Source organism: Barbus barbus, assembly GCF_936440315.1.
Source record: "Barbus barbus genome assembly, chromosome: 12".
Classification (NCBI taxonomy): Eukaryota; Metazoa; Chordata; class Actinopteri; order Cypriniformes; family Cyprinidae; genus Barbus; species Barbus barbus.
Window position 1 is genome coordinate 14383625 of NC_136740.1, and position 15579 is coordinate 14399203.

Below are 15579 nucleotides of genomic sequence, written 5' to 3' on the forward strand. Positions count from 1 at the left end.
TTTATTATTATTATTGGTTTAATTGTTTAATTTAATTGTCTCATCCACAGATCAGAATTCTGAACAATATTGCTAAAATTGCAACTAACTTGTTTATTTCCATCCTGTTTTAGCGTCATATGTATGCTAATGAATAAAGTTTAGGTCCTTGATCTTGACCAGAACATTCCCGTTCCGGTATAACTTACACGTTTATAAGCCCCTAAATTGCACATGCATATTTATTTTTTAAAAATTACAGAGCTAAAAAAGACACTGCACAACAGGATTTAAAATTACTGCTCATTCTACAAAATCCTATTCCTGAATCTTCAAACTATAGCTTATCAACCTGTCACTCAAAGCATGCGCTGTCACTTTAGGAAGTTTACGTAACTTCAGCGTAAATCTCGCTCCATCCGTCGTCATGCTCACGTTGCTCAGCACAGTTCAAAGCGCTGCTTGCGGTTGGTCTTTACGCAAATCGCGTTTGTGAATAGCCGGAGCGTAGCGTGTAGGGTTCGTGTGGCTGGTTCGCTCTTGTTTCATTGGGCCACACGAGGAAGGTAAATAAAGACAGGACGGGTCACCAGCGCCACATTTACCCGTCAGGTACCGACAACCACAGGGCCGTTAACCTCAGCTGTCTCTTTAGGGCCTGCTACGCTCGGTTGTGTTTTGTCTTTGTCTAAACTCCATTACTCTCGGGATAAAAGGAGAAAGAGAGGAGGAGAGAGGTGACAACACCGCCTGTGCAGGTGAGATGAGTTTATTTAGCTTGTAAGCTAACTGTCTGCAGCATATTTGACTTAGTTGAGCTGCTAGCTTCATTGTTATGACTCAAACCTGCAGCACAAAAACGGCTGTGAACAGCTAACCGGTTGTTGTCTGTTACGTTGGGATGTGCAACTGCCTTTTCCATTTGAGGAAAGTCACACTTGCACTTAATGTTGCTGTGCTGAAGCCAAACTGACAGCAGACAAGAGTCAGACTCGGAGCAGAAGAGTACAGTAACGTTATGTCTGACATGCAGTTTAGTGCTTGAGAGTTTGAGTTATCTGATGACCAATTCAACCGGTGGTCATTCATAGAACAAACCCTCGTCTGACTTGATTTTTCATCAACTGTGACAAATACATGAAGGAAGCAGGTGGTTTGGGGATAACTGCAGATCGACAGCAAGGTAAACCAGGGCTGTTTGTTCACATGCAATCTTGGTTAATTGTTAATAGCTGTTTTTAGGAACAATGAAATCTGTGTAATCCTTCTAGTCTGGATAAGCTGATGGAACATATGTTTATGTCAGTGGAAAGGTAGCTCAGTCCGCAGGATTTATCTTAAGCCGATGATTCATTGTCTTTCAGTCCCTGTTCAGGCTGGATACGCTTTTGTTTGTGGCAGGTATAGTAACATAGGAGATGAAATTGTTATATGTTGTTTATATGTTATGATTTTTTGGTGTAAATAGACTAAGATGTATAAAAGAAGCCGTGGATGTCACTCTCGGGGGCACTATGGTCATCCTGTTACCTTTCTGTGTTATTAGGGCTACAAATACTGATCACCTGAGGGTCGGGGACTCACTAGGGGCCCTCTTAAATGGATCATTTACCCCAAAATTCATTTTTTTTGTAGAACACAGAAGAATATTTGTTATCAAACAGTTTATGGTAGCCAGTGACTTCCAAATATAGTATGGAAAATAATACTTTAGAAGTCGATAGCTATCCTCAACTGTTTGGTTATCGACATTCTTCAAAATACCTTCTTTTGTGTTTGAACAGAAAAATAAAAAACTCTTACAGGTTTGGAGCAACTTGAAGGTGAGTAAGTAATGACAGAATGTTTTTATTTTAGGGTGAACTATACCTTTAAAATGACTTAAAATGTTTTAAATTAAGACAAAACAATCATTATATAAGAAAACAAATATCTAAAATCTAAAAAAAAAGTTAAGTGTAATTTTTAGACCAGAAAAGTCATGTAACTTGATAAAGTGGGTATTTTATAACGAGTATACAATTTTATTGGGTAGAAATTGTAGTTTTTTGTAGTTTTTTTTACAAATACTTTTCCTTAATCTTTATTCAGAAAATCATGTAACTCATTGAATTTTTTAAACCAAGATTTTTGCAGTGATTTACAGTCTGGAGAAGTTGATGTTAGTTGCTGACAGTCAGAGACACTCTGCAGATTTGAGTTGAGAGATTTCATGAAATCGCGATGATAGTCACAGACTGGGATTTCATTGGACTATAAACATGTTTGATATTTTTGAGCCAATTATAGAACATGTATTGTTCTTTTGTCATCTCCTAGCAACAAAACACATATTTTTGCGTAAGTTGTGATCGATTTGAAAGTCTGGTAGTGTGTGATCCTCAGTCGCTTTGTGTATGATACCCAGTTTTTCTTCTGTAACTATTTACAAAGTAAGCAAGTGTATGACACCTACCGCCAGTTTCACAGACATGGCTTAAGCCTAGTCCCAGACTAAAATGTAAATCTGAGCCATTTCAACTGAAAGAAACTTGCACTGACTGATCTTAAAATATATCAGTGCCTTTGTTTTGTTTCAAGATGCACACCAGTAATGTTTTTTCTAAGCAGGGCTCCAGACAAAAAAATCGAGTAAGGAGCCATTGGCTCCTATAAAAGAAATATATAGGATTTTTTAACTATTTTAACATTTCAATCATTTTGTCATGTGTTTATGTCTTATCTTTACTAGGCTTTATCAGCATTTTAATCCATCTTGTAGATGATCAGGTCGACCGGGGGACTAAGGTTCACTTAAAGTGTGAATTAAATGTCTTTTACAACTTGAAATATACAGTCACAAAGAATTGTTCCTTACACAGAATCTGTACCAGTATCATAAGCATCACTTGGCAACTGAGTGCAGTGCATCCTATAAATGTTGTCAGGTCTTTCACACATTCAGTCTGTTTTTCTTCATTAGTAAAATGCAATTTTATAGGAGGAGTTGAATCATGTACAACAGAATAAGTAAAAATATTAATATGCAACAGCGCATAAATATAGCAAAACGCTCCTCTTTATGGTTATTTTTCTAGCTGACTGATGAGTTTATGGACACTGAGTGGTTATTCTGAGGTAAATGTATTACAATGCAATGTTTACAAGCTTTATACATTTCCTCTCTCACTGCGTTCAGCAGACTGTGTGCGGCAGAGACGAGGACTGTTTGAAACTCTTTTCAGTAAAACTTTGATGCGCATCGTCTTATGTAAGTTTAATACGTGAACATAACAAAAGATGTGAGCGCAAAACAATCGGGAAAAAAGTCCTTTCATGTAAATTATATATAGTCGCCAGTGGCGACCTCAGCAAAAACTTCACTCGCAAATTAATATTTTTGGTCGCAAATGCGACCATTTTAGTCGCAGTTTGGAGCTCTGCTAAGGCATGTTAATAAAAATTACTTAAATGTCCTAATTGAACTATGGCTTAATCCTGGTTTAGTCTAAACCCTGTCTGTGAAACCAGGGCCTGTACATATCTGTACAGATTTTAAAAGTCATGTAGTGTATTGCAGCCTATACTTCACTGCTGTCACTTTTATGATAACACCATTCAATGACGATATTATGTTTACTTGTAGATATCTCAAGGTGTTAGTTTGAACCAGCTTGACGGTGTTTTGCCATGGCGATGCGGGAGTTAGTGGAGGCGGAATGTGGGGGAGCCAATCCCCTCATGAAACTGACTGGTCACATGACCCAAGAGGGAGGGGCTTGGAGACACCGATCAACACCCACTGTAAGTTACTGGACATTTTCTTTGCTGTTACCATGACAAAATATTTAGGGCCGGAATTACACATTATTGTCTATAATGAAATTACGGTGATTTGCATTGAATGTGATCACACTGTTCTTCAAAGTTATGGTTATCATTTATTGGTAAGTGAACTAAATGATTAATCGACTACTCAGGAAAAAATAAAATCTATATAATTAATTGGAATCAAAGAATAGTTAAATACATCATCTAATAAAAAGTAAATAAATAGATTAATAGATTGACAAATAGTTGTTAGTTTCACCCTAAAAAATATTATAATACAATTAAATGAATACTAAAAAGCTTCTTTCCTCCCCCCCACAGATTCCCCCTACTCCAATTGAAATAGCCACTGAAGAGGAGGTGTGTGGTCTTTTGGATATTTCAATATTTCATAGACCTGATGAGTTTGCCAAATAGTCTGTGATCATGTTCTCTGTTCTTACTGTAATGACGTCCTGTTGTTTTGAAATGCAGCTTGTCAGTGAGTTTCTACAGGCCCCGCAACGACCTCCTCAGAGTTTTGATATGGGTCAACTGCTGGAGGAAATGCAGCAGATAGATCAACAGAGCTACAGACAGGCTCCACAGAGAGGTAGACTGCACAAACACACACGCAGTCCGATTTTAACACTCTTCTGTGTGTTATAACCATATGTTTTCGTTTCCCAGCTCCTGACGTGGCTGCTCTGGCGCTGTCTGGTGATTGGGCGGCAGAGTTCCTGTCTACTGCTGACTCCGCCGCTTCTTCTGGACAGGCTGGTCTGGATCCAGCTGATGCTGATTGGACCAGAGAATTCATCAATGAAGTGACAGGTTAATATATATTTAATATGTGCTATTTTAGCCCAGATTTGATCCAGATTAATTGTTGATGCCATTAGGTTTATTATAATGTCGTTAGAAGCCATTGGATGTCATTAGGTGGAGCTGACGATTCTTCACTCGTTTTTGTCCAGCCATCCTTTCATTCTCCACAATTTCACTCTTTCTGTCATCTTCTATTAAACCTCCACTATTCAGTTCCCTTCCTCCTGTCTTGTAGACCCTGGCCGCTGGGCAGAGGAATACCTGGAGCAATCAGAGGAGAAGTTATGGCTGGGAGATCTGGGAGAAAGAGAACAGGACAAAGAATGGTATTTTATGTATCTTTGAAGAATAGTATAGAGAGACTCATCATAATAGCTATATACACTACTGTTTGGGGTCAGTAACTTTGTATTTTTAGTGCTTTTGAAGTCTCTTGTGCTCAGAAAAACTGCATTTATTTGATTAAAATTTCAGTAAAGGGAAATGTTAGAAAGTCATTGACAAAGTGTTTTTGCTGTATTTGTTTTGTTCCACAGTTATGTTCCACAATTTGAAGATGCAGTGAAAGATATGACTTGTTAAAACAATTTGGTACAGTCATTATATCCTTGCTTTAATATATTTTTTATCCTATCAGGACACAAGAATACCAGTCAGGTGAAGAACTACGGCAAACAGCGAATGAACTCCTTGCCAAAGTGGATGACCCTAAACTACAGAACACAGAGGTGAGAGAAAGAGGAGGGTTTAACTGTTCTTTGAGCTGCACCTGAAACACTTTAGTCAGTCACCATATGCAGAGATACATAAAACAAACCAGTTTGCTATGTTGCTTGTCCACCTGCAAACGGGTATAATGAATTATATTACTTCGCAGAAAAATAGTTTATTCTGAAACCGTTTATGAAACATTGCTGTTACTTCGATTCTTATAAAAGCAACAAGCTACTTAAATCTAAGAGTTGCAGTAAAAGGGTTTTTGAGTCCACATTGGTAAAATCACTGTAAAACATGGCCTCTCATGATATACTTCTGTATTAAATGCAGCAACACTGAGACTTTTATGTAATTTTATAAAAATATGATTTTTGACTAAAGTTTGTTCTGCTTTCACCAATGCCACATCACAGAATTGATCTGTCACAAGGGATCACTTATCTCATTTTGGAGATATTTAGCATTGGTGCAGTGAATGGGTGATGTCAGAATGGGAATCCAAAAACATCACAACAATCCACAATTATTTCCATGTGACTCCAGTCTATCGATTACTGTCTTGTGAAGTGAAAAACTGCATGCATGTAAGAAAAAGTCCATGCCCTCTTGTCCTCTCATCAAAATCCACTGGCATATTTATTTAGAACTGTTTTGGACTGATTCTGTTTGTAAACAGTGCTTGATTTGTGTATTTCTTTACTGATTCAGAACAAGATGACTTTTTCACTGGAGAAAGCAATATTATGAATGGAGGATTATGAATGTATTTCAGGCATGAACAGTGGTTTGAAGTTTAAAATCGTCATAATGATCAGATTTTCACTTCCTACGATGTTAATTGATGGACTGGAGTCATGTTGATTACTTGTGCATTATTGTAATGTTTTCATCAGCTGTTTTGTTCTCTCATTCTGGCGGCACCCATTCACTGCAGTGGATCCATTGGTGAGCAAGTGATGTAATGCTAAATTTCTTCAAATATGTACTGATAAAGAAGCAAACTCATCTCATCTTGGATGATGTAAGGATGAGTAAATATTCATTTTTGGGTGAACTATTCCTTTAAGAGATGCTAAAATTGTGTTAATGTTGTCTCAAGGGATCTTTTTACATCCCAGTATGCACTTCTGTGTTATTTTTTTTAGAAAGGTTAAAGTAATACATTAACCTGTTTAGGTTCACTTTTGACTTGTGGTAGATAATAAAGTGATGTGACATTGTTCTTGTTTTCATGGGCATTTCCTTACTTGCACATATTTCTCTTTCATTTAACTCTGCTCATGCTTCACCATATAATTTGGGATGCGTTATGTCTTTGGCCGTTATTCCTACCTCCTTGTGGTCTACTTGTGTCTGACCATAACTGTCAAGAAGAAACCACTGGTGAACTTGTTTGTGTTTGTGTGTGTGTATGTGTGTGTTCATCGCCAATGTGTTTCCTGTTAGCAGTAGATGTGTAATAGCTGTTGTTGTTGTTGTTATTGTGTAGTTCCTGCGGTTCATTAGGCAGATTGGCGAGGGCAGTGTGACTGTGGAGGACAGAGCAGGAAAAGAGAACACTGATAAAGCACAGGCCAAGGAGGCACAGCACTGGGCCTCCGGCATTAATCAGGTATGAGCCCTTCCCAGCTCCTGCCGTAAAGGAAACCCTGTGAAGGGTGACACTGCAGCCGCTTGGTGGCCATCTTGGCTCTTCTCAAGCCATAACTAAACAGCAAACTGTTATTCCTTGCACTGTGCGCTGCTGGGTTTTAAATAATTACCCATGAGAAATAGTTTTGGATAGCTTAATTTGTTGTAGAGACTGGATTCTGTATATATAGTGGGGTCTGAGACCACATTTAAAATTTGGGATTCTATTTTATCTATTATAATATATTATATTATATTATATTTGGTTTGGGTCAGTTATTTATATATATATTTTAAATTAATACTATTTATTCACCAAAGATTTATCAAATGTTACAATATATTTATAATGATGCAAAAGATTTTTGTAAAATAAATGCTGTTCCTTTGAACTTTCCTAGTCATCGAAAAAAAACAAAAAAACAATCACGATTTCCACAAAAATATTAATCAGCAAAACTCTTTTCAACATTACTAACAATAGGAAATGTTTCTTGAGCAGCAAAGCAGTGTTAGAATGATTTCTGAAGGGATCATGTGACACTGAAGTCCTTTGCTGAAAATTAATTTGCGCCATCACAGGAATAATACAATTTAAAATGTATTTATTTTATTATTTTTTTGTAGTAATATTTCACAATATTACTGTTTTTACTGTATTTTTGATTAAATAATAGCAGCTTTGTTGAGCATATAAGACTTCATTCAAAAAACAAAAAAAAAACTTACTGACCCCAAACTTTTAAGTGGAGTATAATTTGAAAAACATCAATCTATTTAATTTAAAATGTTATTATATACATGTTTTGTATTTTTATAAACATTTTTAAATGTACAGTTAAAATATTAAGGTTTGATACGGTTTATTGCATTATGATGTAAAATGATTAAGAAATATTGTAGATTCTACTCTATTTCTAAGTCATAGAGTTCTCTCAAAATGTCACCCTGTTCATATAAATATGTATTAAAACTTGCTAGTGGTCTCAGACATTTAGACCCCACTGTAGGTCAAACCAAGTTTTTTCAAAGGAAAAATCACAATTGTTCAGGACTAGGTCTACACGACGCTTGAAAACTGGCCCCTGTTTCTAAAAACAATTTTTTTTTATCTTATGGTTCAAACAAGCAATAGTTTAATTGTGATATTTCCTTCTTCCTTTTGTCATGGTCGGTCATGATGACATCTTTTAATCCCTTTTGATCCCATCTTGATACCTCTTAACCTCCATCCATACCTCCATTTCCCTACTATCCTTAACAATCTCACACCAAACACATAAATACCCCTCCCTGTACCCTCTGTCCCATACTGGCTGCCCAGTTCCTGGAATCAGGGGAAGGGACTGTGCAAGTGGAAACTCAAGAGGGCAAAGAGAAGAATGACAAAATTAAAGCTAAACAGGCAGAAAAATGGGCTACTATCGTCAGGCAGGTAGGACCCTGATCATCTGGCAACAGTCATGCAGTAGACCTGCGATTTCTGTTCTGTCTGTGATTTTAGGCTTGTCATTTTTGTTAACCAGCCCCTGCTGACCAAACCTTTTTTGCCTTAAAGAGAGCAAACTGTTCAACTGTCTTTGATTTAATAGCGCTTTTTAATGTAATTATCGCTGCAAGACACCAGGCCTGTAGAGCTAATGCCCTGCTCACACTGCTTTTTATTTGTGCCCAGCTACTGAAACCACTTTGACTTCCTGCTGTAGTGAAGGTACACTGAGCATTGTTTGCTATTCTTAAAGTAGAGAGGAAAGGAAAGATGGATGAATGAGGGTGAGATTTTTTCTTCTTCTGTCGGTCTCCCAAACCCTCTTTTTCGTTTTCCATTACATCCTTTCTTTATTCCTCCACTCTCATTCATCACAGTATGTGTTCTTTTTTCCCTTCGGCGGAGTAGTGTTTAAGCATTTGCAGGCTCTGTGGTGTGTTCTCGAGGCTGCTAACAGCCTGGCATGTCGCTGTGCTCATTAGGTTTCGGCAGAATCTGCAGAATCTTGGGTAGATCAATTCACTGCTTACGGACCAGACTTCCAGCAGGCCAAAGCAGCGGTCGAGGTGAGACAGAGTAAACACTTGTACATGTTTACATGAACTTCAGTGTGATACTGTTGCATTCACTGGTGGTGCTTGTGTGTTGTGTGTGAGTTCAGAGTGATGTTGATTTCTGGGAGAAACTCCAGCAGGAGTGGGAGGAAATGGCGAAGAGGGATGCTGAAGCTCACCCTTGGCTCTCAGATTTTGACCAGATGCTCAGCAGCTCTTATGACAAGGTACCTGGGTATTATACATCTGTGCCCATTTACAGCATGGACACTTGCACTTAATTAAAAGGCTCTGGTCTGTACTTTATCACAGTTTATACAACAGTTAGTTCCAGACTTTGATTCTGATTTGGCTTCACTTGGAACTATTTTCATTGGCAGAGTAAAAATAAAACAAAAACTACTCATTTATTGAACTGTTGTTTTAAATCACGCTGTTACTTGTGGCCGATATTCAAAACAGCATGTTAAATGTTGCATGCTGTATATTTTAATTTTTTTAATTTTCTGCACAAAAAACATTCAACATTTTCCTGAAGTATATATATTTTTTTATTGTTCAGATTCCAAAAACATTTCTGTTCAAAGGTTTTTTTCTTCTGTTTTGGAAAGAAGTCTCTTGTTTACCAGGGCTACATTTATTTGAAATTCAATAATAGCAGTGAAAACAATAATATTGTGAAATGTTATTACAAATCAAAATAACTGTTTTCTATTTTATTATATTTTAAAATCTGAATATCCATCAGCAGTTATTCCAATCCTTAGTGTCACTTTTTTTCTTCTTCTTTAGAAATCATTCTAAAATGGTGATTTGGTGCTCAAGAAACAGTATTATTATCAGTGTTGAAAACATTGTTTAATAAAACAATGTTGAAAAACATTCTTTAATAAATAGAAAAGCACAAAAGAACAGCATTTATTTGTAATATAAATCTTTTGTAACATTATAAATGCCTTTACTGTCACTCTTGATCAATTGAATGCATCCTTGCTGAATAAAACTACTTTTTTCTCTCTCCAAAGAGAACAAATATTACTGAACTTTTGAATGGTAGTATAATTCATTCACGTGTGTATAAAGTTTTTCAGAAATAGCAAATAAATGGTTAGGAAAAATGATTTGTGAACATTTACTTAAATGTTTTATATATCATAAAACTTACTGTGAATATGCCTTTACTTTTCTCCTAGGGATATCAGTTTGAAGAAGACAACCCCTACCTGTCCCATGATGATCCGTTTGCTGAGGGTGTGAAGAGGATGGAGGCGGGGGACATTCCTGGAGCTGTCCGTCTCTTTGAGAGTGCGGTTCAGAGAGAGCCAGAAAACCAGCTGGTCAGCCCTTCATATGTATAATCCCGTCATCCAAAAACTGATGATACATTTTGTCTCAAGGGATTATAACGGTGTTCTGCTTTCTTGTTTGTCTTTGTGAAATGCTGACTGTGTGATGATGCTGCAGGCTTGGCAATATTTGGGCACTTGCCAGGCAGAGAACGAGCAAGAGTTTGCTGCTATCAGCGCCCTCCGCAGGTGAGAAGTATAACCTCAGCCTGTGCACAGCAATTCAATTCTATATGAAAATTCTGATTTAGTAAAATACCGCTTCCACATTTTATTTCTCTCGATTGTTTTTAGATGTATTGAGCTGAAAAAGGACAATCTGACGGCGCTCATGGCTTTAGCTGTGAGCTTCACCAATGAGTCACTGCACAGACAGGCCTGCGAGACGCTCCGTGATTGGTTGAGGCACAACCTTAAATACCGGCATGTCCTTGAGCAGCATGAACGAGAGAAGGAGCGGGAGAGTGTGAGGGAGAGAGAGAAAGAGAGGGAGAGATTTGGATCCCTTCTGCCAGAGTAAGAGGTTTCATCAATGCTGTGAAAAAACATTCTGGGTTTAAAACAAGTACACTATATGATGAGTGACACTACATTTTGTCGGTTGCACCAGACACACCGCACTGAAATCTCATTGACTGAAAGTATGGTTTGGAGTCATTAAAAGACATTAAAGGGTTACTCCACCCCAAAATGAAAAATCGCTTACCCCCATGTCGTTCCAAACCCGTAAAAGCTTCGTTCGTCTTCAAAACACAATTTAAGATATTTTGGCTGAAACCCGGGAGGCTTGTGAGTGTCCCATTGACTGCTATGTAAATGGCACTGTCAATGCTCTGAAAAGTATGAAAAGCATCATCAGAGTAGTCCATCAGTGGTTCAATCTGAATTTAATGAAGCAACGAGAACACTTTTTCTGCGCAAAGAAAACAAAAACAACGACTTCAACAATTCGTCTCCTCTGGTTCAGCGTAGTGCCATTTTGGAGAGTATCCGCTGGACGCAAGCAGTGTACGCTGTTCTGTGTCAGCAGACGAACGAAGCTTTTACAGGTTTGGAACAACATGGGGGTAAGTGATTAATGATAATTTTCATTTTGGGGTAGAGTAACCCTTTAAATTTTTTTTTTTTTTTTTCCAGCAAGGATGCATAAATAATTGCTGTTCTTTTGAACTTTCCATTTATTGGAGAATAAAAAAAATGTATCAGTTTTCACAAAAATATATTAAGCAGCACAACTGTATTCAACATTGATAATAGTAAGAAATGTTTCTTGAACATCCAATCAGCATATTAGAATGCTTTCTTGTGATCATGTGAGACTGAAGACTGGAGTAATGATTCTGAAAATTAAGCTTTACCATCACAGGATTACATTTTTGTTTATTCCTGAAAGGATTTATGTGGAACTTGAAACATATTCGATATTATATGACAAAAATTAGGGAGAAGCATTAAAAAAAATGCAGTATGGAGAAGCATCTTGGAAATTATGAAAATAGAAGGCAACATTTTTGCATTTAATGTGGGTGGACAAATGGTTAGGACACCGTATAAGTGTTACTGTAACATTATCAAAGACTTTAACTTGTTTTAAACCCAGAATTCCTTTTTAAACCGTTTTCATGATTGTGTAACACTGAACTGATCAGACGTGGAAGCAGCCACAGCAGCCTGTTTTAATGCCTTTCTTACATTAATGTGAGACATGCATAAGTGACTGGACAAAGTGTTGTAACCAAGCATCAAATTTACATTTGTCACCAATCATAAGTGGGCAGTGCTCTAAAAATACACAATCTTACGCACACAACACAGGTGTGGAGTTCAGTCTGCAGACAGCATTGAGAGTAGCTGCATGTGCTCTGTTTTAATCAGTTGAGAGTGCAGATATAAAAATACTTTTTTATACTACTCCAGAATGATTATGCACTGTCTTTCTTTTATTAAAGATTATTTTCCAAAATAAATTCTAATCACCATTTCGCTAAAAAACATGTTTTTTCTTTCTTTCTGTGGAGCACAAAAGAAGAATTTTTGAAGAATATTTTTACTGCTCTGCTCCAAGTAATTTAAGTGAATAAGGACGGGGTCCCTCAAGATCAATAATGACAAAAAAAGTGTCCTAAAATTGTCCCTATCCCTTTTAAGTAATAGGCTAATCCATTCTTTCACTTGTTGTTCTTCTTCCTAGGGCACTGTTTAATGAAGTGCAGACATTATTTTTGAGTTCAGCGGCCGCTGACCCCACACAGGTGGACCCTGAGCTGCAGTGTGGTCTGGGCGTTCTCTTCAACCTGAGCGGAGAGTATGACAAGGCTATGGACTGCTTCTCTGCCGCCCTGTCTGTGACGCCACAGGTTGGTTCTTTCACACTTAAGACTGATACACCAAGCAAGTTAAAACTAAAAATATAGAAAGTTTTAATAATCGTTCTAATTCTATGAAAATAGAGAAGTCCACACCAAAGCAATAACGATAATTCCACTGAGGAACGATATCACTGGAATCACTCTCAGAATGTTTTTTTTTTACAGCCAGAAAAACATTGACTTGAATGAGCATATAAGTGACAGGTGACAACTGTAACACACGCTTATTGTCCGTTTGTGTGTATGATAATATAGTTATTGTTCTTGGTATGTCACACTAGCTATGTTTCCATCCAAAGTTACAAATTAAACATGTTGCGAATAAAGCACCGTTTCCATAACGAGTTGAAGAAAACAAAATCGTCACTTCCTGATTAACTTAGCTAAATATCATGAAGAAAAATAAAATTTGCTGCACCAGGCACTGAAGGCTACATAATATTTTTTTAATTGAATAAATTACAAGCTTCAGAGATGAAAAGCGGCCATGTTATCTGATTTTCAGAGCCTGCTGTTTAGGAACGCAGTTCTGGGAGTTAATTATAATGAAGTACTTTGACGAGACTTTGCTCAAACATTTTAGAATGACAAAATTAGCATTTCAGATGCTATGCAATGAGATTGGTCTGTTGGTTGGTCCAGTTTTATGCAAGTCACATGTCTTTTTTTGATGCTCATTAAGGAATTTATTCAGTAAAAGTGTTTCCATTGTATTTTCCATGCGCATGTTTTCTTACTGGACAAGAAATATATCCTACTTAGTTGAGCGCATACGTGTTTTTCATGCGCATTTTTAGAATTTATGCGCATCTTTGCGTTTCCATCCAGCATTTTTTTTTATGCCATATCTCAAAATCCATATAAAAATAGGTGGCTGTAAACATAGCTACTGTTATATTCTACATATTGTTCATCAGTATTTTAGTTCACATTCTTCCTTCTCTCAACCCTACATGAAGGATTATCTGCTGTGGAACAAGCTGGGAGCGACTCTTGCTAACGGGAACCGATCAGAGGAGGCGGTCGCTGCTTACAGACGTGCGCTGGAGTTACAGCCTGGATTTGTACGTAGCCGATATAACCTGGGCATCAGCTGTGTCAATCTGGGTGCGCACAGGTTAGTAAAAGAAGGTTTAACAGGGGCACACATGCCAGAAAGAGCTAAAATGCCACAATAAATGCCATCCTTTTGCATCTCTATCAGGGAGGCTGTAGAGCACTTCCTAGAGGCCCTTTCTCTGCAGCGACAGGCCGCAGGTGATGGAGAGGGAGGTGCAGGTCGAGGACCAGGTGCAGCAGCCACTGTGATGTCAGACAACATCTGGTCCACGTTACGCATGGCACTGAGCATGATGGGAGAAAGCTCACTTTACTCAGCCGCCGACCGGCGAGATCTGGACACACTGCTGGCGCACTTCTGCCAGAGAGATGGAGAGACAGAATGAAGGATGGAGGAGATGAAGGAGCACAGGAAGATAGAATGCGAGTGTGGAGAAGCCTGTTTGGGAGAGAAAACAACAAGTTTGGAGGTGTACATTTCAACAGAGGGCATGACTTTTGATGGTGCTAAAATGTGAGGAGATAAAAAAAAAAAAACAGTGTGAAACATCCATTTAGCTCCATCAGATGAACTGATGACTGCCCTTGAGAAAAAGATGTTAAAAAGTCCATGGTACAAACTTGCTACGGTTTTTATCACAAGTTAATGCTTACAGAGAATCCGTTTTAATTTTCCCATTTTGTTAATCTTGAAGATTAGTTTTTTTTTTTTTTTTTTTTTCATTGTCCTTATCAAAAATTACTCTGATATTTCTCAAATGGGTCCCTGCACTGTGAGCTCAAAGTACTTGCCTCTGTTTGACACAGAGACGAGGATGTGGAGAAATAACTGTGTTCTACATCACTACGGATCCAATACAAAGGAACAAAGGTGATTTGCAAGCCTTTAAGTTATATTGGCAACTTTATTTGTGAGTGACCGAAGGGTTGTAAAACTGAAAGACATGTCTGTAAGCACTCTTTCTTATCAGATATTTGCTTTTGCTGTAAATTAATTTGCTTAATTGTAAATTCTACTTGCCATATTGTGTATTGTATCATAATTATTGTTTTGCATATAGCCAACTCAAATTGCTATTATGATCTATGTAATTCAAGCAATAAAGCTTTGACAAAAATGCTTGGTAACTAATTAAAGATACTTTTCATTTACATTACATTTAGTCATTTAGCAGACGCTTTTATCCAAAGCGACTTACAAATGAGGACAGTGGAAGCGATCAAAATCAACAAAAGAGCAATGATATGCAAGTGCTATAACAAGTCTCAGTTAGCTTAATGCAGTACACATTTGCTGTTTTTTTTTTTTACTACATTATATAATAAATAAAAAGAAAACAGATAGAATAGAGCAAGCTAGTGTTAGAGGCCTTTATAAAATAAAACGAAAAATGAATTTCCTATTTCTCAAAAGTATTAAAATAAGACAAAAATATTACATGCTTTTTTTTTTTTATTCAGCTTGCTGTTAGCATAAATCAAAATAGTAAAACTTTCTCATATTTACAACGATTTCTATAATTGGCGATTATAAATTCCTTAACTAATTCGTAAACTAAAACGTATTTTTTGTAAAAACAGAAGAGAAGTGCGATTGTGTGTTTTGTGTATTTATTACGGTCTATGGCAGGGATCCTCAACTCTGGTCCATTCCTGCAGAGTTTAGCTCTATCCACTGATCTATAATAGAGAACATTTATTATATTATATATAGTCATTATATATAGAGCAGTGGCTCTAACCCTAATCAAACACACCTGAGCATGCTAATCAGAGTCTTCAAGATCATTAGAAAATCACAGGTAAGTGAGTTTGAT

The 15579-nt window shown here is 37.2% G+C and overlaps 1 protein-coding gene across 6 annotated transcripts; it reads left to right on the plus strand.

Moving 5' to 3' along the window:
* Window positions 1-456: 456 nt before the first annotated feature.
* On the plus strand, window positions 457-14911 carry LOC306878226 (peroxisomal targeting signal 1 receptor-like). Of its 6 annotated transcripts, none has more exons than XM_079430435.1 (17): window positions 487-737; window positions 3605-3762; window positions 4111-4149; window positions 4264-4381; window positions 4459-4602; window positions 4832-4922; window positions 5234-5324; window positions 6803-6925; window positions 8270-8380; window positions 8917-9000; window positions 9096-9215; window positions 10182-10325; window positions 10453-10523; window positions 10629-10850; window positions 12526-12691; window positions 13663-13820; window positions 13908-14911. In XM_079430435.1, the coding sequence occupies exons 2-17, from the start codon at window positions 3649-3651 to the stop codon at window positions 14146-14148; spliced, it is 2037 nt and encodes a 678-aa protein (XP_079286561.1). In that variant the 5' UTR covers window positions 487-737; window positions 3605-3648; the 3' UTR covers window positions 14149-14911. The 6 variants fall into 6 exon arrangements, with proteins under 6 accessions (XP_079286563.1, XP_079286565.1, XP_079286561.1 ...); XM_079430436.1 differs by lacking the exon at window positions 487-737 and adding an exon at window positions 1267-1380; XM_079430437.1 differs by lacking the exon at window positions 8270-8380 and having other exon boundaries at window positions 457-737.
* The last annotated feature ends 668 nt before the right edge of the window (window positions 14912-15579 follow it).

Excerpts from the sequence above, each read along its gene's own strand:
- LOC306878226 (XM_079430435.1), top strand. The coding sequence starts at position 3,649 with ATGGCGATGCGGGAGTTAGTGGAGGCGGAATGTGGGGGAGCCAATCCC. Across the intron at positions 3,763-4,110 it reads GACACCGATCAACACCCACT|ATTCCCCCTACTCCAATTGA; the intron begins GTAAGTTACTGG and ends TCCCCCCCACAG. Across the intron at positions 4,603-4,831 it reads ATTCATCAATGAAGTGACAG|ACCCTGGCCGCTGGGCAGAG; the intron begins GTTAATATATAT and ends CCTGTCTTGTAG.